Source organism: Phyllostomus hastatus, unplaced genomic scaffold, assembly GCF_019186645.2.
Source record: "Phyllostomus hastatus isolate PE091 unplaced genomic scaffold, TTU_PhHast_1.1 phas_scaffold_501, whole genome shotgun sequence".
NCBI lineage: Eukaryota > Metazoa > Chordata > Mammalia > Chiroptera > Phyllostomidae > Phyllostomus > Phyllostomus hastatus.
Window position 1 is genome coordinate 8,722,667 of NW_025334033.1, and position 25,808 is coordinate 8,748,474.

General features: G+C 48.7%; 1 protein-coding gene and 1 pseudogene across 1 annotated transcript; both read left to right on the forward strand.

Moving 5' to 3' along the window:
• The first annotated feature begins 637 nt into the window (after positions 1 to 637).
• On the forward strand, positions 638 to 2,722 carry CHST14 (carbohydrate sulfotransferase 14). Its single transcript, XM_045823034.1, has one exon. The coding sequence runs from the start codon at positions 912 to 914 to the stop codon at positions 2,040 to 2,042; it is 1,131 nt and encodes a 376-aa protein (XP_045678990.1). The 5' UTR covers positions 638 to 911; the 3' UTR covers positions 2,043 to 2,722.
• Positions 2,723 to 19,868: 17,146 nt separating this feature from the next.
• LOC123808548 lies at positions 19,869 to 20,424 on the forward strand (annotated as a pseudogene).
• The last annotated feature ends 5,384 nt before the right edge of the window (positions 20,425 to 25,808 follow it).

Below are 25,808 nucleotides of genomic sequence, written 5' to 3' on the forward strand. Positions count from 1 at the left end.
GAACACAAGCCTGGCTCGACAAGGAAGCTAGCTGCTGCTCTGACCTCCAGCTGGTCATCCTTCAAGATGTGTGCCCACCCTTGGTCATGAGACACCGACTTGTTATTGGCCCCTCGCCAGAGTGTTCCAGTTGTCCCATTTCTTCATGCCTGGGGGAAGGACATTCAGAATAACTCTGGATAAACACTTAAGGGTCACTGTGGAGAGAAGCCACTGGTCAGTGCCTGAGAGTCTTGTTCCTCTTTCCTGGGGTGGCCAGGGTCGGGTGGGCATGGGGAGCTCACCCTGGGGTCTCTGTCAGGCTAGAACCAGGCGCTTCAAAAGTTTGGATTCAGAGCTTTGGGGGTGGGGTGAGGTGGCTTCCCGCAGACCAGCTGTTTGAAGGGAGAGCCTCAGCAGGCCAGAGTGTGCAGCAGCGTGTTGGGTGCACGTCTTCTTCAACTCCTTGAAGACTTGCCCGGATCTCTTGCCTTCAGGACCCAGGCAGTTTTTGTCCCAGAAACCTGGAGAACCAGGCCCGCCCTGCATCACGCGGTGGGAGTCTGCACGTGCCCTCCCACCGGCTCCCTGCAGGCATGCCGGTCCCCAGCCCCCACCCCATGGGCCCGCCCAGCGCTTGTGTCACGGTGGCCGGGGTTGGAGAGCTGTCGGGCGGGACATCCGGCCCAGTCTCTCGCTGCTCCCTCCCGCCGCCCGCCACCGCTCCGGAGCCTCAGCCTGGGAGCCGACCATCCTCTCCAGAGGACCACCTTCGCGCTGAGGTCTCCAGTCAGTGCTCCCCTCCCTGACCCCAGTCCAGCGCTGCAGCCCCAAACATTCGGCGCCCGCCCCCAGCCTGAGCCCGCCTCCCGAACAGGCGGCGCGGGGATCGCCTGGGCTGCACAGGCCCCCCCCACCCACCCCCCAGCACCATGTTCCCCTGCCCGCTGACCCCGCTGGCGGCCCCAAATGGCGCCGAGCCCCTGGGCCGGGCGCTGAGGCGGACGCCACTGGGCAGGGCCCGGGCCGGGCCGGGGGGCCCGCCCCTGCTGCTGCCGTCCATGCTGATGTTCGCGGTGATCGTGGCCTCCAGCGGGCTGCTGCTCATGATCGAGAGGGGCATCCTGGCCGAGATGAAGCCCCTTCCCCTGCACCCTCCCAATCGTGAGGGCGCCGCATGGCACAGGACGGTCCCCCAGCCTGGGGGGCTGTCCCTGGATGCTGGGGACCCGGACTTGCAGGTGAGGCAGGACATCCGGAACCGGACCTTGCGTGCAGTGTGCGGACAACCGGGCATGCCCCGGGACCCCTGGGACTTGCCGGTGGGACAGCGGCGCACCCTGCTGCGCCACATCCTCGTGAGTGATCGCTACCACTTCCTCTATTGCTACGTCCCCAAAGTGGCCTGCTCTAACTGGAAGCGGGTGCTGAAAGTGCTGGCGGGTGTCCTGGACAGCGTGGACGTCCGCCTCAAGATGGACCACCGCAACGACCTGGTGTTCCTGGCAGATCTGCGGCCTGAGGAGATTCGCTACCGCCTGCAGCACTACTTCAAGTTCCTGTTTGTGCGGGACCCCTTGGAACGCCTTCTCTCTGCTTACCGCAATAAGTTTGGCGAGATCCGAGAGTACCAGCAGCGCTATGGGGCTGAAATAGTGAGGCGGTACAGGGCAGGAGCCGGGCCCAGCCCTGCAGGGGATGATGTCACCTTCCCCGAGTTCCTGAGGTACCTAGTGGATGAGGACCCTGAGCGCATGAATGAGCATTGGATGCCCGTGTACAACCTGTGCCAGCCTTGTGCTGTGCGCTATGACTTTGTAGGCTCCTATGAGAGGCTGGAGGCTGATGCCAACCAAGTACTGGAGTGGGTGCGGGCACCACCCCACGTCCGATTCCCAGCTCGCCAGGCCTGGTACCGACCTGCCAGCCGTGAAAGCCTGCACTACCATCTGTGCAGCGCCCCATGGTCCCTGCTGCAGGACGTGCTGCCTAAGTATATCCTAGACTTCTCCCTCTTCGCCTACCCACTGCCCAACGTCACCAGGGAGGCCTGTCACCAGTGACCGTGTGTGTGGGCCAGCAGCTGTTGAGGACTGGTTTTGACAATGCCAGCTTCTTATGCCTGCCATTCATAGAAACCCTGGCTCTGAGGCCTGGAGCTTCTCCAGATGTCCGGATGCCAGGGACTGCCCTCAGAGGTTCTTTATCCAGAGTGGGTGCCCACCGTGGCTCAGAGGACAGGGTTGGCCAAGAGGCCTGGTGCTTCCCCCCTGGAGGGAGTTCTTGGTGGCCAGTGTGATCTTCCTTGTCCTGGCGGAGCCTGGTACCAGTTTGCCAGTGAAGCAACACATCTGTTCTACAGAATGACTTCAAGGACTATGCAGTCCACTTGGTTCACCTTAACCGCTGGCCACACCCAGAGGTGGCACCCATCGGGGGCACGACCAGGCCAGGGGCCCACATCCACAAGTCAGCAGTCACACCTTACAAATAACTTGTGCCTTCCTGCTTTAGACTCAAAATTTCCTACACTTGCCATATTCTGTTTTTCCAAGGAAAGGAAAACTGAGTCAGGGCTCTTGCCTGATAGCATCCAAAGACCCCTGTGCCCAGCCTCTTCTCGGGGCTCTGGGCACCACCTTCCCCCAAGGTTGTGAGTGTGGCTAGTGTATCCAGCTGCCACTTTTATGACATGTTTATTTAAAATTTGTACTTTGTGATAGAACTCTTGTGAAGACTTTGTTTTCCTAATAGCTGAATTTTTAATAAAGCTGTTTTGTATACAAAGTCAGCATCCCTGATTCTCCCTCTGTGCTCCTGTGTGCGGAGCAGGTCTTCCGGATGTCTGTCTCCCCAGGTCAGGAGAGGGAGCTTTTGGGGAGAAGAAGGAAGAAAAAGTGTAACTTGTTTGGGCCAGTGTAGTGGGCCACTGCCATACCATGGAGAACTTGGGGGCTTCCCCACAGGCCACACCCGATCACAGACTCCGCTTGTGGGATGCCACTGAAGGACAAACACTGTTAGGAATGGCACACCCTGTGGCTTATTCCCTGAAGAAGGAGGTGGGTAGGAGACACTGGCTCCTCTTCCTCTTAGACAACAATTGTTCTTGACTGAGGAGGTCCCCAGAGGAAAAAAGGGGTTGTTGGGTAAGGGGCAGTTATTCCTGGCCTTGAGAATTATAAGGAAGGCAAGGAGGTTGAGCAAGGCAGGCTACTACTGACTTAGGTCCAGAGGAAGCTGTGGGCTGTGTGGGAAGGTACATACTAGCCTTGCTATTGGCCTGATTTTGCAGGAGAGATTGGGGAAGGGGGCTTCTGTGGGCACTCATGGTTCTCTGCCATGACACACCAGGAGGTCTTACCTGCCTTACTTGATCTCTTGTCCAGGTCAGGTGCCCCCCTTCAGGGTCCACCTGGCTCTGGGGAACTTTGCCTTAGATAGCACTTAACCACGCTGTGTTGTAACGGCCCAGTTACTTGTCAGTGTTCCCACTGAGATTGAATTGTGTGAGGCTGAGACCACGTCTGTCTTGCTCCCAGAACCTAACCAAGGGGCTGGCGTACAATAGGCATGTATGTGGCTCACTAGAACCAAGGTGCACATCTTGCTACAGGACAGAGAGCACTGCACTTGGACTCACCCAGAGCAATCAAGCCCCACCTCTGCTCACCAGCTGCCTGACCACCTCTCTGAGCCTCTGCATGCTCCGCTGTCTCGTGGGAATAATAACACCTCTCATATGTCCATTGCTGTGAGGATTAATGAGGATGAAATGAGTAAAAGGAGGGTCCACGCCATCACGCGGTTCACTGATTGTTCTTTGAGATGCTAGTTGAACATCTGATCCCTTTGTGGCCTGTGGGGATAGGAAAGAAGCCAGGACACTGTGTCCACCCAGTACTGGGAACCAGAGACCTTTTGACCTGTGGGTTCACTTGCTCTGTAAGGTTCTTTGAGCTTCTGGCCGCTGTGGGGTCCCCTACCCCCACCCTGCCCCAGCTTTTTCCTCCTTGGCTGGGAACTGCTGCTTCGGACCTATAACAACTGCTCAGGCCCCCTTACGAGGCTGCAGTGTGGAACCCAGAGAACCCAGAGGATGCTGGGCCCAGCTGCGGTGCTCACCTCATCTCAGTCCTCACAACAGCCCAATACCACAGCTGTCGTTCTGCTTCAGAGACATGGAAGCTGGCACAGAGAGGGTAGGTACCTGCCCGAAGTCCAACCCAGGTCTGTGTGCTCCCAGACTGGGAGCTGGAAGAGAGAGTGGGGGCAGTGGGGGGCAGGTAGGAGACTGTGGGGGGTGGGGGTTGAGAGAAGAGGGGATGAAAATGGAGGTTAAGAAGATGAAGGGCAGGTGGGGGTGATATTCAGGGGCATCAGCACACATTCTCCCTCCCCAGTTCTTCTGTTCCTGCCCCACCCTGAAGGAGTGGGAGACAAACAAAGTCCTTGATGTGGTCAGCTTGTGGACTCCCCTCCCCTCAGGCATCACAGGGCGGCAGGCCGCAGAGCATCCTGACAGGCAGTCGGACACCTGTGGTGTGGGTGGGGGCGGGGGGGGGGGTTTGAGGTGAGAGCATGCGGGGGACAGCCGAGACAAACTGCCACTTACTGTCATTTTTGTCCCTTGAGTTAGACTTTGAGGAAATTGTCATCTACCCTTCCTTTCAGGAAAATATACTTCTAAAAGAAGCTGCCAAGGAGGTGGCAGAGAGCCGTGGGGGCCCAGCTGGCCCCAGTGTGGCTTGCCTTACACTGGGCACCTAAGCCGGAGCTGGGGGTGTCGGGGTGGCAGGCTCTGGGCTGCCCGGGTTGGGTGGGGCATTCTCAACACTGGACAACTGGACTGTGTCTCCTTGGAATCCTACGTCCACAATGAGTTGCCTCTCATCCCCGCAAAGAGCCAAGCCCTACGCTGCTGACTGTGAGGACAAGGGTGCCCCCTCAGAACGCACTCCATCCCAACAACCCAGGTCTCCCAGACACAGGGGGATGGGGCTGACAATAATTTAACTTCTCTCCACAGCTGAGGAGGAGCTGGGAGGGGCCTGGCCTTCCAGGTCTGGGCCCAGATTCCACTTCCAGGCTCCTGTTCTGGTCCAGGTTTCATCCTGACAGATATGATGGCCCAGAAACCATCTCTCCTTAAATTCTGAGATTGTGTCCCCTTCCTTTCTTCTCAAACCTCTGTTCCCTCCCTCCAGAAGGGCCCCACCACATAAATGCCCTACCAGAAGCAAGATCTGACTGGAGCAGCTGATCCTCCCCCTGGGTGAACGCAGAGCCCTCGCCTTTCCCAGGGTTCATCGCCAGAGGGGCCAAGCCCCGGGCCCTCTCCCTGGGTGGATGGAGTGCTTTTCACAGGGAACCAGCCCCTGCCTGGCACCGAGCAAGGCATTCTTTTTCTTCCTAAAGGGAAATGCTAATAATTAACAATACTTACTCTGAAATGAGTATGCACCTGTGCCCAGCACGCTGGTAAGTCCTCTACATGCATCCTCTTCATCCTGACGACCACCCAGCAAGCTAAGCAAAATTATTACCATTTTATAGATGAGGAAAGTAAGCCTAAGGGACTTGTCCAAAGAGATGAAGAGATGACGGGGGTGGGATTAAAACCCAGCTCCGTCTAATATTTGCTCCTTTGTAAGTGAGCATGTACTGTAAGTTCTCCAGCTCATTGCATCTGATGATAATCATTGTGTTCGTTTTCTCTGAACTCTGCACCCGTCTCTGGCCCTCCTTTCCCACACCCCACCAGTGACTCTGTCCACGGACTTCTTCAGCTGTCACAAAACTCCCCGGGTTTGCCGCCCTGAGAACAACGTGCCAGCAGTGCCGGGCCCAGACCTTGAATATACTAGGCTTTCAGCTCGGGTCCTCGGAGGAGTCAATGCCAAGGCAGAATTAGACACACGAGATTTATGGGAGAAACAGCTGTGACGGATGAAGGGGAAGGGAGTGGGAGTGGGCTGGAAGAGCCCGACCCCTGTGAAAGGAGAGAAGAAAGGAAGAATTGCATGGGAAGAGTCTCAGGTTTCAGGGCAGCTCTAAGAAATTCTCTGCACAGCCAAGGGGGGATCCCCAGCAAAGGTCACCTATTGGAGGAGCCCTCCCTTGGGCAGAAATGATGGGACTGAGGGGTGGGGTGGGGGGTGACACTGAAGCAGGTCAAAAGAGCGAAAGCTGGAGCAGCAGCTGGGGCTGTTGGCTAATTACACTTCTCGCAGCAGGTTGTCTTGAAGGAAGATGTGGACACAGCAGCTCCGAGGTTGCCACACAGACCCAGCTTGGCTACTCTGACTAATGGGCACGGGTTCTCAAAAGTTCTGTTGACATATGACCTTTTCAACAACCAGAAAACAGCTGTTGGCCTAGCAAGAGCCTCTAAGATGTCCAGGGTGGGGGGGGGGCGGGGGGCCTGAACTCACTCTTCCCTACGGCCATTCCTTGGCTTCATAGCAGCACTATGCCCCGCCTTCGTGTGGGCATTGGAAGACGTGTGCTACCACCATGCCCGAGTGCCCGGGAGAGTTCCCCTGCAGTTTACCCAGCTCGCTGCAGTGAACTGGGTGGATATTGGTGATCACCTTTGCCTAGCTTCCGTCTTTCATAGGCTCACCTGATCTCAGGGGAGAGCAGATGCACCCAGAGGCTGAGTCTGAGTGCTAGAACCCCAGACCTCCCAGGGCATATAATCTAGGCTTCTTCCCAATCTGATCATTTCCATAAACTCCAGAACAGCCTGAGATGGAAGCAAAGTCTCCCCAAAGGGAGCTTCTAGGGACCGGCATGCCCAGAAGTTACCAGGTCTTCTATAGCATCCCCTACTGAGATTTTAAGCTTGTTTCATCCCAGTTCTGGACAAGTCTGCACAGGGGTCGCAAAGAGACAAAGAGAATCACAGCATCTGTCCTCATTGCTCCATCGTGGGGAGACAAAGAGGGCCAGGTCAGGTCACCCTGCCCTTCAACCCTCCAGTAGGAAAGCTGTGCCAGCTTCAGCCTCGGGGTGGGGCTTTGGGGACAGAAAGACATGAGAGCCTTCAAGAGCTCAATAAGGAGGAACCTGTCGTGTCCCTCCTGCCACTGGCTCACCAGCTTCCCCAGATCTGAGGGGCCACCACCTCACTGACTGTCTGCAGATGGAGGAAACCAGATGTTCCACCTCACAGCAGCCCAGGGGGCACCCACTGGGTCATTTCTCTGTCCTCTGCCCTGGAGAGACTGAGCTGCCCCTGGGACCCTGCCAGGGGCAGCAGGGCCCCAGGAGTCCAAGCACTGTGTCCAGAGAGGCCATCAGAGCAGGGGAGTCCATAGCAACCGAAGATCAGGCTGGCCCCTGAGCAAAGGGCCCCAGGCTGCCTGGAGGGAAGGCCCTGAGGCAGGCCCAGAAAGGTGGCCTTGGCTGGGTGGGGTGAGAGAAATTCGGCAAAGCTTTCTAATGTAGGAGCTAAACCAAATTGGGGGTTAGCTGACCACTGGCAACCCAGGCACACCTCCTCCACCACCAGTGAGAAGCTACAGTGAGCCTCTTCCACAGAAGCTGCTGGACACAAGGGCAGGCTAGTCCCTAGTAGGGGGGTCTCCTGTTGTCTGGGGGCAAGTGGCCAGCAATAGAACGACAGCTGTTCTGATAGGTGAGGGAGCTGGACTAACTAAAGCAGGAAAGCCAGGAGAGAAAAGCCAGCCCCTGGGCAACTTTCCGGGAAGACTGATTTTTGTTCACTCAGACTACCCTCAGCCCAAGCACCCACGTATAACAAAATGAGCAAGTGCAGGGAGGACAAGGGGAGAGATGGTCAAGAGGAAGAACAGAACAAGAAAGGGAACTCACAGGCTCAGCTCAGTTGCCTGGCCCTTCTGAGGCTTCTCTCAGCTACTAACCAGTTAGCCTCTCCTTCCTCTGATGCCCCCGGTCCCTAGTACTGCACACCTCTAGAAGAGCTGTTAACCCATAGGTTTCCTTGCCTGTCCTTGCCCTATAGACTAGGAGTTTCTCAAAGACAAGGGCCAAGTCTTGTTCACATAGAAGGTGCTCAGTGAAGGTTGAGTAAGTGGAAGGTCAGATGATGGATGGGTGGGTGGATGGATGGATGGATGGATAGGGGTGTGTGTGAGTGGGTGTATGTTCGTGTGAACGAAAGGATGGATGGCTAGATGAAAAAGTGAGTGGATGGAAGGATGGGAGGATGGATGGATGGGTGGACAGGTGGGTGGGTGGCCAGATGAAGGAGTACACAGATGGATGGATGAGTAAGTGGCAGCAGGGTGACTAAAGGAAGAGGAACTTCTGCAGGGAGAGAAATCAGGAATCACAGTGGACATCTGGTAGGTACATATTGCTTCTTAAAAGGAAAAGATTGGAAAGAAAGAGAGATGTTCCACTCAGGAAGCAATAGCAGAGGGCTGGTAGATGGAGGAAGTGGCCCGGGCAGGGCTGGGTGCTGGGCTTGTGGAGATACAGGAGGGAAGGGACGCCGCTTGGACAGGCAGGAAGATAGCCAGGTGAGACAGATGTCAGGAAAAGTGGGAGTCAATGAGTGACCATGAAAATTCCCAAAAGGGAGGAACTTCCAGCAATCAAAACAAATGTCTCCCCTAAAACAGAGGTAAAAGCGGTCTGCATTAATTTTTTCCTAATCCACCTGGGTGGGCTTCCTACAGGAGGTGGATCTTTGCCACAAACGGCTAGTAGGGAGGGAGTCTCTTGGGGCGTTAAGGACACAGAGGGCCCAGACGCCTGCATTCCAGTCCAGACTCTGCCACAAGCCTTTGACAATCTTGAGCAATTCCCTTTAACTCTCAGTTTCCTCACCCGTCACCTTTACGACCTTATGGGGACTTGCAGACCACATGAGGAAAGCAGTTTTACTCAGCATAAAACTCTGAACAAGCAGGAGGCTGGAGAGAGCAATGGGATGAGAGTTTAGGAGTCAGAAAGGCCTGGTCTCAGATACTTGTGGACTTGCTCAGACACTCACTAGCTGGGCCAGTTGAACAATCCCCTGAGCCTCTCTGAGCCTGATTCCCCGCAAGTGAAATGAGCGATATAACATCTACCTTGAAGAATTGTTGTGAGGTTTCAAAGTAACTCACACAACATGCCTGGCATTCAATAAGTGGAAGTTAACATTACAGAGAAGGGATTAATCAAGACGGCTGTGTGCAGCCGGGCAGGTGGTTCCGGACACAGGCTGGGTCTCCCAGAGGAGGGAGCCCGTCTTTCTCATTCTCGAAAAGATACCGTCTGTTTTCCAAGTTCTGCACTTGGGGGCCTGTCTCCATTAAGCCTGGGATTGAAAGTGTCATTTCCATCTCTATTCTGTCACCTTCCGCAGTGGAGAAGCCTGAAGGCCAGGCTCTGAACATGGCGCCTGACCCGGGCTGGGTGGGTCCAGAGCAGAGTGTGAGAGGAGGGCTGCCTCTCCATGTCAGGGGGCACTGGCATCATCCCATACGGAGCCAGGCAGAGTGGGGGAGGTTCCAGCGGGACTCTGGCAGCCTGAGCCCTGCCACCATCCAGTGGCAGAGCCTGTCATTCCACTGTTTGACAGTCTTCCTTTCGGTTTGAGAGATCGTCCCCATGGCAATGCAGAAGTCAGACAATCATAGCAAGGAGCTGACATTTGTTAGCTGCCTCTTTGTGCCAGACCCTGTGCGAAGAGATTTCTGTACACCTTTTCTCCTATTTTTTATTGTGAGAATGTTCAAACCTACATAAAAGTTGTAAAAATAGTACACCAAAACCCACAGACCTAGATTCACCTGTTCGCATTTTGCCACGCTTGTTTTATCTCTCTGGATGTGTATGTTTTTCGAAACCATTTCGGAACAGGTTACAGACTTTGTCATGCTGCACCCCCAAGATATGTCAGCATGTATCCCCTGAGGAGAAAGGCATTCTGCTATGTCACCCAGTACTATGATCAAACTTAGGACATTTTTACAGTAATATAACAGTATTATACAAGTCCACATTTACATTTTCCCAGCTGTCCAGATCATTTTTAAACTTTTCATTTTTAAATCCAATTAAAGATCACGCACTATGTTTAGTTGTCATATTTCTTAGTCTCCTTTCACCTAAAACAGTGCCCCACCTCCACCTTTGGTCTTTCATGCCATTAACATTTTGAAGCATTCAAATTAGTTGTTTCAGACTGCCCCTCGATTTGGATTTTCTGATGGTTTCTTCATGGTTAGATTCAGGTTGACCTGCATTTTGATTCTCCTAGTGACTATCTGGTGGATGTTACTACTTTATTTTACAGAAATGGGGCTGGAGGCTCAGAGGGGGCTGTCTCACAGCCGCCCAGAAGCTGCCCAGGACACGGAGGCAGAGAGCTTGGTTCTCAGTCAGTGCTCATACTCTACACCGCCTGGAGCACTGCAAAGTCTTCTCGGTTGTGTTATATGATGCATTTGTTTATCAACCTCTTTTAGCACCTTGACCATGAGTGGAGAGCAGATTCTGACAGGACTGGGTGTGGGAAGAAGAGTGATATCCCAGGGGAGGGACACCTCCAACGTACTCTGCAGCAAACCCCAGGCTCCATGGTGGACTGACTGGAACCCCAAATGGTCCTTTAGGCTGTTATAGAAATTTGACTTTTTCAGCCTTTTTCTAGACCTCCTGGGAGATTGATGTGTCACACACACATACACACACACACACACACACGCCACACACTACTCTGGTATAACAATCTTCTAGTTACCATCATAGATGAATGCTGTCCCGTTGCCTAGCAACCTCAGGGCATTTCTGCCCTTCCCAGCCAGAGGGTGGGTAGAGAGGGCAACCACGTGACTGGCCGGGAGTATCTTTCAGTGGAGGTCTCCTGACCCGCTTCCCCAAGACCAGTTGCCTAACAACCATGGAGGTCCTGGTTCTCCGGGGAGTTACCTCACAGGGAATGAGCAGAGCCTCTTTAGAGCCTTTCCTCCTGGCTCCTCCTGGGAGCCGCATGAACGCACCATAGAATGCAGGGCTCCTCCCGGGGAGGAGTGCCTGACAACTAAGGGGAAGATGTACACCTCACTGGGCAGTGAATCTTTTTGAAGAGAAATAAGTAAATGGAGATTTTGGGTAAAAACCTCATTATTCCAGGACAGTCTAGTTTCTCGTGGTACGGTGCCTCAGAGGTTTGGAGACCTGGTGGCCAAGAGTGTTGGGTTTGGGTCCTGGCAGTACTCCTCTGTGAAAGGAGAGAGATGGATGGTCCATGTACCTAGGCAGCTTCTTAATCACCCAAGCCTGCAGTTAATCTTGAATTGTATGTATAACTTTAACCGCTTTATTTAGGGAAGATTTAGGCCAAGGGTCCTTGCCTGGGGTCCTCAGGACCCCTGAGGGGTCTGTGGACAGAATTCAGGGGATTGGTCAACTTGGGGAAAAGTTACATCTTTATTTTCACTAACCTGTTCTGAAATATGTGAAATATTTTATGAAATATTATAAGTTCATAGTTTCATGAAGTAGTAAAGTTGGTGGCTTTGTCATCTATAGAAATCACAGACACTTTTATATGATTTTTACAGTTTGAGATATCACAAGCTACCGATTATGCCGTTAACTACTTAGAAGTGACGACAGTTGTCAGACCCGCCGCTAAACCTTAATGTGCTCATAAAGAAGCACATATCAATGCCACATTTTTGCTTTTCAGTGTTTTGGTAACTAAATTTCAATATAGTTGGTTTCCTTTGCAATCCTACGCATCTTTTAAAACGATTTATTTATTTATTTATTTATTTATTTATTTATTTATTTATTTTTAGAGAGGGAAAGGTTGGGAAGAAGAGAGGGAAAGAAACAGAGAGAGAAAGAGAATCAGCCACCTCTCACTCACCCCCACCTGGGGACCTGGCCCACAACCCAGGCATGTGCCCTGACTGGGAGTTGAACCAGCAGCCTTTTGGTGGGCAGGCCTGCACTCAGTCCACTGAGCCACACCAGCCAGGGCTGCACTCCTATGTATTTTTCTAAAATGCAAAACATTATTCTGAGGCTTCACCAGACCACCAAAGGGAGCTGTGGTGAAAAAAAAAAAAAAAGTTAAGAGGCACAGGTTTAAACTATGGAAGTTTTGTCAGACGAAAACCCAAGGATGTATTCTGGGGAGTCTTCTAATTTTGAATGTTTAGTCTTCATGCTCACCCAAATGAATCACTGTGCCATCTTCCTGATGGTTTGAACGACTACCTCACCATCCAGTACTGCAGGGTCGTCTCGGCTTCTAAGTTTGCATTTACAGCAGAGGTGGTGCCAAGCAGCTCCCCGAATTGTTCCATTATGATTAGAAAACGACAGAGACAGATCGAATATGTAAATGATGACAATACAAAAATAAAATGCTGAGGAAGTCGGCAGAAGGAAGTGTATTGAACTCAAAGAGCCTGCAGCGCAGTGGTCGGCGCCACAGCCAGGTGGGCGGGGCTCAGTAGCACTCATCAGGTAAGATGAATCATTTTAATTTGGACTGTTTTTATAATAGTTCTCATTTTGTTCTGGTTTCCACAGCAGTGTAGTAACTGTTAGCAGGGATACATTTAGCTTCATGTTTTGTATGTACTTGAGTAACAAGTTCCTCAAAGGTGAAAACCGCAGCGCTCGGGCACTCCTGACGATTTCGTGTTTCCTTCTGGGGCTTACCCGCTTTCCCACTGAAGAAGGGCTGAGTTAGGGTCTCAAGCTTAAGAGCGACTTCATTTCAAAGGTTTCCCAGATACACGATTAAAGCCCAAATGACCTGGTAATGTCTGAAGATGTCTAGTGCACAATTCCTTGATTCATCCAAAGTCACTCTCACACCATGAGGACTGAGATACGGGTGTTTTTATTCTGGTGAGCATTTCATACTGTGTTTGACCTTCTCCAGACACGGCTTCCTTGTGATGTAAGCACTGACGGTGAGGTTGGGGAGCACAGTGTCATGAGGTCAAGGGACAGGCCACACTAACATACGGTGTACACGAAATATTCCTTTTTTCCTAATTACTCTGAGAAGCATTTAAGTCAGGTGTCCTGTGATTTTATCATATATATAAAAAATCTAGATATGCTATATTTATGGTATATATGTTTTTTCTTTCCCGTAGCAGGGCCTGAAATTAGAAAACCCACAGTGTCAGAGGGTTCAACTTTCGTGGATTAACTTTAACCCCCTTATGTATCAAACATCAACCAGTTTACCAGTGTTAGTGTTTTCAAACGGAGCGTAGCCCCTGCTGGACTTTGAGTCCCGTTCACCGTGGTGACGGCGTGCTGAGAGCTGCCGGCTTCCTCTGGGAGAGTCCCAGCTGCTGACACGGCCCTCCGCTGCCGTGGGGGCTCTGCCAGTTGCCCCCGTGACCTCACTCCGTGTTTCCAGGCTACTCCACAGCCTGTGGAGAGTGATGGCCGGCCTTGGACAGCGTGTGCCCTTCCTCGGGTCAGCTTCCCCGTGGCACTCCCTCCTCCCCACGCGACTGGTGTGTACTCTGAGCTGCCACGCCCTCACATGCAGACACAGCTCCCCGTGTCGCCATGCCTTACTCTTCAAGGTTGCGGTGGTTCTCGTCCATCATTCCGGTTCTCAAAGTGCCCAGAAAGCTTAGTTTTACATTCTTTTTCTAGAACAACTTGGAAAAGAAGTCTCCCCGGACCTGGCTGAGGGACACTGCTGGACGAATATCACTCAGAGCATATCAGATGAGGTTCCTAGGGAGAAGGTACTTTTGTGCATGTGTGTGGCAAAACAAAACAAAACATCCCATAAGTTCACCCTCTTCACCATTTTAAAAGTGCAGTACAGTAGTGTTAACTATATGCACATTGTTGTACAACAAATCTCCAGAACTTTGTCATCTTGCATGGCTGAAACTATACTCATTAAACAGCTCTCTATTTCCCTCCCTCCCAGCACCTGGCAACCACCATTCCACTCTCTGTTTCCAGGGACTGACCACTTCAGACAGATACCTCATGTAAAGTGGAGTCATGCAGTACATGTCTTTTTGTGGCTGGATTATTTACATAGTATAATGTCCTCAAGGTTCATGTTGTAGCATGTGACAGGCTTTCCTTGTTTGTTTTTTTAAGGCTGAATAATAATCCATTGTATGTATAGCCCACATTTTGTTTATTCGTTCGCCTGCTGATGGACATGTAGGTTGTTTCCACACTTTGGCTATTGTGAATGATGGACATGGGGTGCAAATATCTGTTCAAGAGCCTGCTTTAAATTCTTTTGGATGTATACCTAGAAGTGGGTTATGGAATCATATGATAGTTCTATTTTTATTTGTTTGTTTGTTTGTTTATAGGAAACCCCACACTGTCTCCTATTGCAGCTGCATCATTTTACAATCCCACCAACAGAGTACAGGGTTCCAATATCGCCACGTCCTCACCACCACTTATTTTCCTTTTTGATAGTGGCCATTCTAAAGGGTATGTGGTGATATCTCATGGCAATTTTGATTTGCATTTCTCTGATGGTTAGTGATGTTAAGCATCTTTTCATAAGTTGGTTGTACATTTGTATGTCTCCTTTGGAAAAATGTCTACTCCAGTCCTCTGCCCATTTTTTTTCCTCTGCCCATTTTAAATTGTATCTTTTTTTGTTGTTGAATTGTACAAGTTCTTTATATATGCTTTGCAAATATTTTCTCCCATTCCGTAGGTTGTCTTTTCATTCTGTTGGTTATTTCCTTTCCTGCACAGTGTTTAAGTTTGATGTAGTCCCATTAGTCTATTTTTTCTTTTGCTTTGTTGCCTATGCTTTTGGTGTTGTATCTAAGAAATCATTTCCTATTTCAATATTAGGAAGATTTCCTCCTATGTTTTCTTCTAGTAGTTTTACAGTTTCAGGTCTTACATTTAGATCTTTAATCCATTTTTAGTTAATTTTTGTAGATGGTGTAAGATAAGGGTCTGTCTTCATTCTTTTGCATGTGGATATCCAGTTTTCCCAACACCATTTGTTGAAAGGCTGCCCTTTCTTTGTTGTGTTGTCTTGGCACCTTTATTGAAAATTATTTGATCATATACACAAGGGTTTATGTTTGGGCTCTCCATTCTGTTCCATTGATCTCTATGTCTAACTTTATGCCAGTACCATGCTGTTTTGATCATTATATCTTTGTAACATGTTTTGATATCAGTACGTATGAGGCTTCCAGCTTTGTTCTTCTTTCTCAAGATTGTTTTGGCTATTCAGGATCCTTTCAGATTCCATATGAAGTTTAGGGTGGCTCTTTCTATTTCTGCAAAAAAAATGCCATTGGTAGACCAGTAGTTCTTAATCTGTGGCCCTAGAATCCCTGGATGGCATTTATGGTGCTGAGAGTCTCCTAGAACTGTGTGTGTCTTTCTCCAATCATTTTCACTTCATCTCTGCTCAGATATCTGAGGGTTCTCCAGAGCCTGCCGATTGGGCTTCTGATCACACAATCCACAAATGTCAAGAATGGTGGCTACCGGCAGTAGATTTGTCGTGATATAAGAGGAAGTCACACAGAGACATCAAATCCAAAGGAGCTCATGGAATACAAATATAGCCTTATTGTTAATTAGTATCATTGCTGTTGGATTTTTAGTTACCATTATTAACACTTTGGGGAAAGTACTGCTCTCTTTTTTAAAAAACATATTTTTAAAATTTATTTTTAGAGAGCAGGGAAGGGAGGGAGAAAGAGAAGGAGAGAAACATCAGTGCGTGGTTGCCTCTTATGCGCTCCCCACTGGGGACCCGGCCCACAACCCAGGCATGTGCCCTGACTGGGAATCAAACTGGCAACCCTTTGGTACACAGGCTGGTGCTCAATCCACCGAGCACCACCAGCCAGGGCTGCTCTCTTAATCTGTACCTTGCAGCCTTTATTAATTAGAAAGCAATATCCCATCAAATGATTATCATCACTTGAGTGTGTTTTGCCCTAAAACAGATATCTACTTTTCTCAAAACCTGTCTTTCTTTTCTGTTTGGGTCTCTGGTGGTCCTTCATCTGAGTCCCACGGAAGCAGGACGAGTGTCATTTTTAATTACTTTTGTCTCATCAGGTTAGGTGTGGGAGTTTGGTGATGAAGTTATTACCATGCATGTTCCCTGGTGGTGTCTGAGCAGGCTGGGGGACAGCTTCACAACGTCTCAACATGTTTTGTTCAACAGCTTGTATTCTTGGGCATAATGGGCCAAAAATCTTTTATGATAATTGTTAATGCAATCATTGTTAGAGCCAGCTATGGACTGCATGTTTGTGTCCTGTCGAAATTCAAATGTTGAAACCCTAATCCCCAGTGTACTCGGATTAGAAAGTGGACCTTAGGTTTAGATGAGGTCATGAAGGAGCCCCTGCGACAGGATTGATGTCCTTATAAAAAGAGGAGGAGGCCAGAGATCTCTCTCTCTCTCTCCACCACCGGGGCACACAGTGAGCAGGCTGCTGTCCGAAAACTGGGAAAGGGTTCTCAGCAGACACTGAGTCTGCCAGCACCTTGATCTCAGACTTCCCAGCCTCCATCCCTGTGAGAAATGAAAGAGTTGGTCAAGCTGCCAGTCTGTGGTTTTCTGTTATAACAGCCTGAACTGACTAAGAGACTCTTCCTGAGTCAAATATTAAAACACAAGTCAAATATTTTTCATAATTCAAGGCACCCTTTTCCTCCTGGAAACTGCCGCCTGAGGAGCAAACTCAAAGGTAATTTTTCCTTGGACCAGCAAAGCTACTTTGCCCATCATGAGTTGGCTCCCTCCTCTCCCCTCTCTTTGACTGGAGTGGCTACAACTTAGCCACCCTTACCGCCTTCCTCCTGAACCTCTACTTGACTCAGGAGTCTGGAGATCTTTCACTGTTCAGAGGATGCTGTTGCTAGCATCTCTGGTTAGGAAAGCATCCATCTGGGCTGCAGTCATTATGAAGAGCTTACCTTGGTCCGGAGCCACTCTGGCATTTCTCCGGAGCAACCCAAGTTGCATTCAGGAGGTAACAGGCCTCATAAAAGTTTTGATGGTCAAATATGTTGGTAAATCCAGAGTTATACAGAATTTTATTATGAAAGATCATTTTACCTGTTATGTTACTATGTCTTATAGATCTGTGTGGCAGGTGGAGACAGTGGAACATGCACTGTTCTCCCAAATTTATTTGACCACACAGTCCCCTTTTGCACAGGTCTGGGTTTCCTCCGAATCTGCTTTGGAAAAGATAAGTATCTGAGAGGCACACACCAGCTGCTCCCATCAGCTTTGCTATTTTGACTGTCTCCTATAAATAAACATATGAACTAAATGTTTCCAGCTATTTCTAATTGCTAGAAGAAGTTAGTAGGTATGATTCAGGTAGAAAGATGGGTGGTGGGTATATGAGTGGTTTTTCTTTTATTACTCTTTGAACTATAGATATATTTTATGTATACTCTTTTGTATGTATATTTTGTCAAAAATTATTTTTCCCTTATATTAATATTAAGTACCATAGCTTTTATAATTCACATACCATTATTTGTTGACTCTAGGAATGGAGAAATGAACTTCCTAAAGTTTTAAATAATAATAAGCAAGATTAAAAATTGTTCAGAACAGGGTTCTTTTTTTTTAACTTATGTACTATTTTAAACTTATTTTGTCAAAGTACACATAAAGAGATTGGAAATCTTGGAATGCCTGTAAGTATCACTCAATTGAACTGTGTGCCACAGAGTAGAAAACTTCACCTTCTCTCCTTGGAAGCTCAGGATATCTACAAGAGTGGTTATAGAGCACAGGTTTGGAAATCAACGTCTGTTCGAATCCCCACTTCACATCTTATCTGTTTAACATTGGATGAAGTGTTTCACCTCTCAAAGCCTCAGCTTCTGGATTTGTAGAATAAGGTTTGTTTGGAGGTTTAGATGGGATACCGCATGTAATAGTCTATGAAACGCCAGCCAGTCGTGTAAAGGACTTACCGGCACTGTCACTGCGTCTGGCAGAACAAGTGACTGCGTGTTGATTTTGTGGACAGCAAAAAGTCATCCCATCCTCTGCTTTTGGACCGTTAATTTTATATGGCAACTTGCATTAGCCCACAGGGTACCCAGATATTTGGCCAAACATTATTCTGGGTGTTTAGGGATGAGATTAACGGCTCAGTCGATAGATTGAGTAAAGCAGACTGTTTTTCCTAATGTGGGAGGGCCTCATCCAATCAGCTGAAGGGCCGAACAGAAAAAAAGGCTGACACCCTCATCCCCGAGAGGAGGGGGCACTCCGCCTCGAGCTGGGACATGGGTCTTTTCCTGCCTTCAGACTCAGAATGAACTGTCTCCTCTTCTTGAGCCTGCTAGATCTGAACAAGAACTATACCATCAACCCTCCTGGGTCTCCAGTTTGCCAACTGCAGAGCTTGGGACTTCTCGGCTTCCGTAATTGCCGGAGCCAATTCCTTATAACAAATACACACACATGCCCTGTTCGTTGGTTCTCTTTTTCTAAAGAACTCTAAACAACTTTGACAGATATTCTTAAAAATTTACAATTAAAGCAGTCAAAATGACTAGGAAAACATCAATTTAAAGACTGGTATGAGCATGAAATATATAGTCGCTCAAAGGACTAAGACTGAGTGAGGGTTAAAGCTGAGAAAATACAGTATGTAAAGGCCATATACTTGTATAATGCAGCTAGAGGACAACTACAAAAATGGGGGGAGAATGGGGAGAGCATATTCAAAAGGCCCATTTTACTTGTTCTCAGTAATTTCGGCAATGGTGGTAGTATCCATGTTATTCTGGGCCTGTTGTGTATGTGATCAAGTAGATTATTAATAATGTGATATTCCAATTTTATCTTGCCCCGTGTTACGGAGAACTAGGCTTCTTGGAATAGAAGAAAAGATACACTGATATAATACGGGAAAGATTAAGTGAAAACCCAATAATCCTGCATCCTTTGCACAAGCCCCAGTTGCCTCCCCTTGTCCCCATGTCCTTTATGCTCTCACACCCAGAATGACATGGACTCCGGCTCACTGAGATTCCCTCTTGCCCGAGAATTGCCCTTCCTTTCACCTCCCCAGTCTCCACCCCCTATAGTCACATTTCTAACACATGAAAATGCCCAGCAGCTGGAGTGTTGGACACATTTTACTAACCATGTGCTTGAGGAAGCGGATCTGGAGAAAGAAAAGCCAGAAGCTGCCCCACAGAGGAGGGTTGCCTTAATCCCTGACAACTTCCTTGTCTCTGGCCCCACTCCCTTCCTGGGGCCTGGCTGCATTTCTCTTCTTGGCCGCTGTCTGTTGTTATATTAAATTTCTCTTTTCTGCTTAAATTTGTTTGAGAAAAGGTCTAGTAAATTCTTACTCCCTAAGACTCAAAAACAAAGGCCTTAGTCCTAAATTTGAATTGAAAGTATCAGCAGGAACTCATGAGCTGTACTTATTTATCTATTGATTGATCTATCAATTCATCTATTAATCCTAGCTCTGTCATCTGAAAAGGCCTAGAAACAATGACCAACCCAGTAGCAATGAGTATCTATAGTATCCGGAGTGTAGTCTTGAAATGTCATTTTCTGCTAAAAGGAACCAGAGCTTCTGGGACAATGGCTGACTCCAGGTCTGTGGTGGGAATACACAAGGTCGGCCTGAACAACTTGTTTTACTGGCTGGCAAGGAAGGGATCAAAGACTACTGGGATCATGTCAAAAGACTCAGGAGCCAACTTAAAAAGGCGACCACCAGCCAAAGATGGGCCAATTTTAACTTCAAAAGGGTAATTGTCACTGGTTTAAACCATTGGCTGTGGTCAAATTTATGAGTTCGTGCTGCTATTTAAGAAACAGTTGTCACATAAAAGAGTTATCCTTTTATGAAAAAGTTTTTGCTCTTCCTGAAAACTGCCTGAGGTGACCTCTGAAAATGGTTTGCTATTTACTTGACCCAGAAAACCCCACAAAATCATGCAAAAACAAGAGGTTCAAATCTTCATGTTCACTTTAAGAACACTTGTGAAACTGCCCAGGCCATCAAGGGTATGCACATCCAAAAAGCCACCACATACCCAAAGGGTGTCACTTTACAGAAGCAATGTGTGCCGTTCTGTCGTTACAATGGTGGGGTTGGTAAGCGTGCCCAGGCCAAATACAGGGGCCAGACACAGGGTTAGTGGCCCAAAAACAGTGCTGAGTTTTTGCTGCACATGCTTAAAAGCACAGAGAGTAATGCTGAACTTAAGGGTGTAGATGTGGACTCTCTGGGCCTTGAGCACATGCAGGTGAACAAAGCTCCCAAGATGCAGCATAGAACCTACAGAGCTCACGGGCGGGTGAACCCACACAGGAGCTCTCCCTGCCGCACTGAGACGCTCCTTCCTGACAAAGAGCGGGTTGTTCCTGAGCCAGGAGAGGAGGTTGCACAAAAGAGTAAGATGTCCCAGAAGAAACTGAACAAACAAAAACTTATGGCCCGGGAGTAAATTCAGCATAAAATAAATGTAATAAAAGTAAAAAAAGAAAGAAAGAAAAGTTATAAATGAATAATAATGGCAAGTTCATACATACACAGGCACATACAAACCCATAAGATTATAAATGTTATTGAAGAAGATACATGCAAATGCTAAAACCAAATATTACACTAGGGATGGAAGAGTTCCATGAGGTCCTGCCCCTAACTCCGGTTTGGTCCCCCAGCTACTACCTTGATCTTCCCAGAAAATTAAGGCAGTGTACAGGATTGATTCTGTTGAGCATATGTTCCAAAAGGTGTCTTGCAACAAATTTTAAGGTGGTTGTCAAGACCGATGGAAAGATGTTGGAGGCAGCCTTGAGAAAGCCAGTGCCTGAGGCTTGCGGAGAGAGCAGCCAGCCTGCCGGGCCTTTCTGACATGCCCACTATTCTGTTCAGGGTCCCCAGAGTAGGAGAACCCCTACTGCCTCACACAGTTTCTCTCCCCTCACTTTCCAGTCCGACCCAGCTCTGAGCTAAAGTCAAATCGTGGGTTCTGTCTGCCTCACACAGACCTCACCTTGCAGCACCCTCCTGCTCCAGTCTTCCTCCCACTCTCCTTCAGGTCCAACCAGTTTTTCTGGAAGCAGCATTGACACTTCAGGGTGAATTTAAATCTCTGAATTACCTTTTGCAGGGTCATAAGCATTTACACTTTATCATTAAAGGGATTCCTGACTTGCAAGAATTTTTTTTGTGATTGTAATTTGTCTCCACTCCCACCCTCCTCCCAGAGGGCCTTTGCCACTGGAAATTGGCCCCAGGCGACAGGTTGCCTTCTTCCCCCAGGGAATGAGTGACTCCAACTGCAGACCCCGGGGGTCCTCTGGCCCTGCCCACTGGCTTCCTGCTTCAGCCCACCCACCTCACTCTTCTTCTTCAAGACACGGAGACAATGATGTTTATGAAAGTGCATTGTGGCACAAAGGGGATACTTTGGCAGCTCTAGCATTGTTGTTAAACCCAGCAAAGAACCCAGGTACCAGGAGAAACAAGCACCAGTGGTCTGAACATGGATAACCTTCACTGTCGAATAACTGTCTCTGAAATCTCTTCCTTTAACGGATGCACGCACAGTCTGTGAGTGAGTACGGTTCAAGTGTGCCCAAAGCTGGCTCTCAGTTAGTGCCAGCGCTAAGGGCACTCTTGGTTAAGGGCGTCTCTGCTGTCAGTATGATTGTGCCAGTGAGACACACACACTGATTTGAAAATTACAAACATTCTCCATTCTGCTGACATGTACTACAACTTTTCAGGATCTTCTTTCCAGGTAAAAAGGATAAAATAGAAGGAGGGATACTCACCTCTAAAATGGAGACTTTGGGTGTCAGAAAGTAGAGTTAAGAGATTTGGGGCTTAGCACACACATGAAAAAAATGTTGATTGTATAGGGAATATAGTCAATGATATTGTAACAACTATGTACAGTGTCAGATGGGCACTAGATTTATCAGGGTGATCATGTTGTAAGTCATATAAATGTCTAATCACTGTGTTGTACACCTGAAACTAAAACAACATTGTGTGTCAACTGTAATTGAAAAATTTTTTAAATTATTTTTATTTATTTTTTATTTTGTTAAATACTTATTTACTTTTAGAGAGAAAGAAAAGAAGGGAGAAAGAGGGAGAGAAACATTGATGAGTGACAGATACACCTATTGATTACCTCTTGTCCACCACCAACTTGGGACCTGGCCTGCAAGCCAGGCATGTGCCCTGACTGGGATTTGAACCCATGACCTTTTGGTTCACAGGCTGGCACTCAGTCCACTAAGCCACACCAGCCAGAGCACTGAAAAATAAAAAAGTTTTTTAAAAAGCTGATTTCTCTTCAGTACCAAATGAGTGTTAATGTTTTCAAATGGATCAAAACGTCTGAGGAATCGGGATCTACTATGATTGAAATACGCTAATCCTCTGCCTTTGACTTTGGGTATCAAAGTTGTGGGTATTTCTGTAAATTTCAGCATCCAAGTCCTTCGTCCCTCTTAGTTCTCACTTGTTCCTTGAATGAATGCTCGTGTTTCCGTAGCTCTCCCTTCCTCTGGGTCTTAAGGTGGCCTCGATCTGTTTGAAGCATGGCAGGCAATGGTGATGAGGCCTGGGTGCTGGTGCGCGCTGTGAGTCAGGGGTTCTGGGGCACATGCCATCACGGTGGTCATTCTCTTTTCTTGTCACCTCCTGTTCCTAGTAGATCAACGGGCTAAAAATGCCCCCCATGAGTAACTGTTTACCAAACTATGCACAGAGAGATGGTGCTGTGTAGGTTTACAAGTGCGCACCCAAAACGCAGAACATTTGGCCTGTCGCTGTCATGATACATGCAGCAATCCCGCCAGAATCAGCGTTCCAAAGATTCATTAGGGGGTCACCGATTCTGTTAGTATGTGGGTCCTACTGACGAACGGTGGCTCTCTTTCCACTGAAATACGGTGCTTGCTGCCGTGAATCCTAACGTACAGGTTTCAACATCACAATTGCATACTCTAACAGAATAATCAAGCTTCTAGAAAGAATTGTTTATACTCATTGTCTCCATTTCCTGACTTCTTATTTCTTTCTCAACTCTGGCCCCCATCACTCCATAGAAACACCTTTCCCCAAGGCCGAGAACTAGGGACCTTTTCTGATTCACTAGATCCAGTGGGCGTCTTCAGGCTTCACTCTTTAGCTCCCAGCAGCGTTCAACCCAGTGAGCCACCCTCTCTTTCCTGAAACACCCTCTTTTAGATTTCTGTATAATCCCCTCTACTGGTGATCCTCCTCATCTCTGACCCTAACTGCTATGGCTGCTTTGTGGGCTCATCTCCATTCAGTCATTGCATTTGAGGCTTATCAAGATCTTTCCTGGGTCTCTTTCTCTTTGACAATATGCTTTTTCCACCAGCCAGCCATCCATGCCCAATGTTTCAAGTACCATATATGTCAATAACCTCACACACAGATCTCTAGCCTGGGCCTCCCCGTCTAAATTACAGACTCTTGCATCCAACTTCTAATTAACATCACCATTTGCATGTCTCAAAGGTATTTTCAATTCAAAATGTCCAAAGCTCATGGTCCCCCCCCCCCACACACACAAGAAAAAGAAGGAGGTGGGAGAAAGGAGGAAGGGAAGGGAAAGGAAAGGAAAGGAAAGGAAAGGAAAGGAAAGGAAAGGAAAGGAAAGGAAAGGAAAGGAAGACAAGAAGGGAGGGGAAGGGAGGGGAGGGAGGGGATGGAGGGGAGGGAGAGAAAGGATGGAACAAGTGAGCATTGCTTTTTGTGCTCCATCCCTGTCACAGTGCACATGACCACCATTCTTCCCGCTCCACAGGCCACACACCTGGGATTTTTGCTTAACACCTTTTCCTCTCCAGGTGAAGAGAAAATCACCAGACCTGTTCCTGTTATCTCCAAACTGCCTCCTCTTCTCCCTATCTCTACTCCATCTCCTTAGTGCCAAAGTTGAGGTGATAACTAACACTGTCTTGTGCCTGGACTATTGCAATAACCTCCTCTCTCTCTCGCCAAACCACCCTTGCCCTCATTCCAACCCAACACTGCTTACATACTTCAATAGCTTCCCTCCGCTCTTAGGATAAAGACCCACATCCTCCACACAGCCTTCGGGCCTGTGTGGTCCAGCCCCTGTCCTCCTCTCTGACCTCCACTTCCCAGACGCGCTCCCACCATGTACACAGGCCTTTCAGTTCCTCCATCGCCTCTGCTTCCCTGCCCACCACAGAGCCTCTGCACATGCTCTTTCCTCTATGGAAATGCCCCCCTCCCCTGCCTCCACCCCACCTTGCCTGTTTAACTCCTCAGCCTTCAAATCTTCTCAGTTGTCACTTCCTCAGGGGAGCAGCCTCCCTGACCCCTAGAGTAGATCAGTTGTCCTATCAGAAGCTCTCGAAGTGAGATTACCTTGTCTTTATGGCACTCCTGTCCGTGTGTGATGACATACCTACTGGTGCAATTGTTTAATTAATAGCTGTCTCCCAATTAGCCAGTGGGTAGGGGCTGCATCTAATCCTGCTTACCCCTGCTTAGTTTTGGAGTCTCACCGATTAAAAATACTGAAATGTTTAACTGTTTAACAATAAAAGCAGTGTTTCAATTTTGCTTTAAGGAAGTATTTAATGGGTTTGTATTGCCATGTCCCTAAGTGATCAGAAATGTAGAGAGTCCCTACTCTCGCCTCTTTTCCTTTGCTATGTGTTTCAGTCATGGGTTGCTCTATAAAAATGAAGGAATGGTGAGCACCTGAAAAGTCAGAGTTTATAGTAAATGGTGTTTTTAAAAAAGATTTTATTCATTTACTTTTAGAGAGAGGGAAAGGGAGGGAGAAAGAGAGGGAGAGAAACATTGATGTGTAAGAGACACATTGGCTGGTTTCCTCTCATGCGCCCCCAACTGGGGACCTGGCTTGCAACCCAGGCAAGTGCTCTGACTGGGAATTGAACCAGCAACCTTTTGGTTTGCAGGCTGGCACTCAATCCACTGAGCCACACCAGTCAGGGCTAAATGGTGTTTCTGAGGTCCCAGATCATATTTAAACCTTGAAAGTTCCAGGTGGTCATGCACTTGTTGCTCATCACTGCTGCTGTAAATGTCTCTCAGGAGACTGCCACTTGCTTCAGGGGGCTGTGAACTGTGCTACTCACACATACCTCTTAATTCTGGACAGTTTCTCAGCTGTAGCATCATGTTTTCTCAACCTGACAACCTGGAGGTCGTTCAAAGGCATACAAAATGCGGTGATCTCTAATGACAAGCCCCTGGCACACTGAAGTCACTGGGTGAGGCCCCAGGACCCTGGCCCCACCTTCTCTACTGGAGGGTCAGTTCTGCTCGCTCATGCCCAACTGAAGCTGCCCTCGTTGCTCTTCCCTCTGCCACCTCTCCCACTTTGTAGCTGCCACTTTCATACTGCTCCAGCCCTGACTGCCAGAAGGGGACCAAGGCCACTACTTCATTCAACTGCACCTGCATCCCCCTTCCATGAGAGGGAGGGGTAATGGTTCCTCCACTGACACCAAGCCCAGCTCTCTCCCGTCTGGGACAAACCCTGAACAATTTGGCTCATGAGCGGAACACCAGCTAATTTCCCTGGATGCTGCCCATGTAGCCTGACCCTCTCCTACCTGCTCTCCCAGCTTGCATCTCTCAGAAGGTTGGGGCAGCATTTTTCTACCTCTCTTATTTAGGAGAGTTAATTTTGGGGCACTCAGAGCCCAGCCTTGAATCCCAACATCCTTCTGCCATTTCCCCAGGACACGCAGCTGGGCCTTCATACAGGGGAGGATCTCCATACCAGCTCTGTTATCCTAAACCTGGGGTGGCCCCAGCATATCCTGGCTCCACTCA

What these genes read in the sequence shown, in the direction of transcription:
- CHST14 (XM_045823034.1), top strand. Translation starts at nt 912, where the DNA reads ATGTTCCCCTGCCCGCTGACCCCGCTGGCGGCCCCAAATGGCGCCGAG.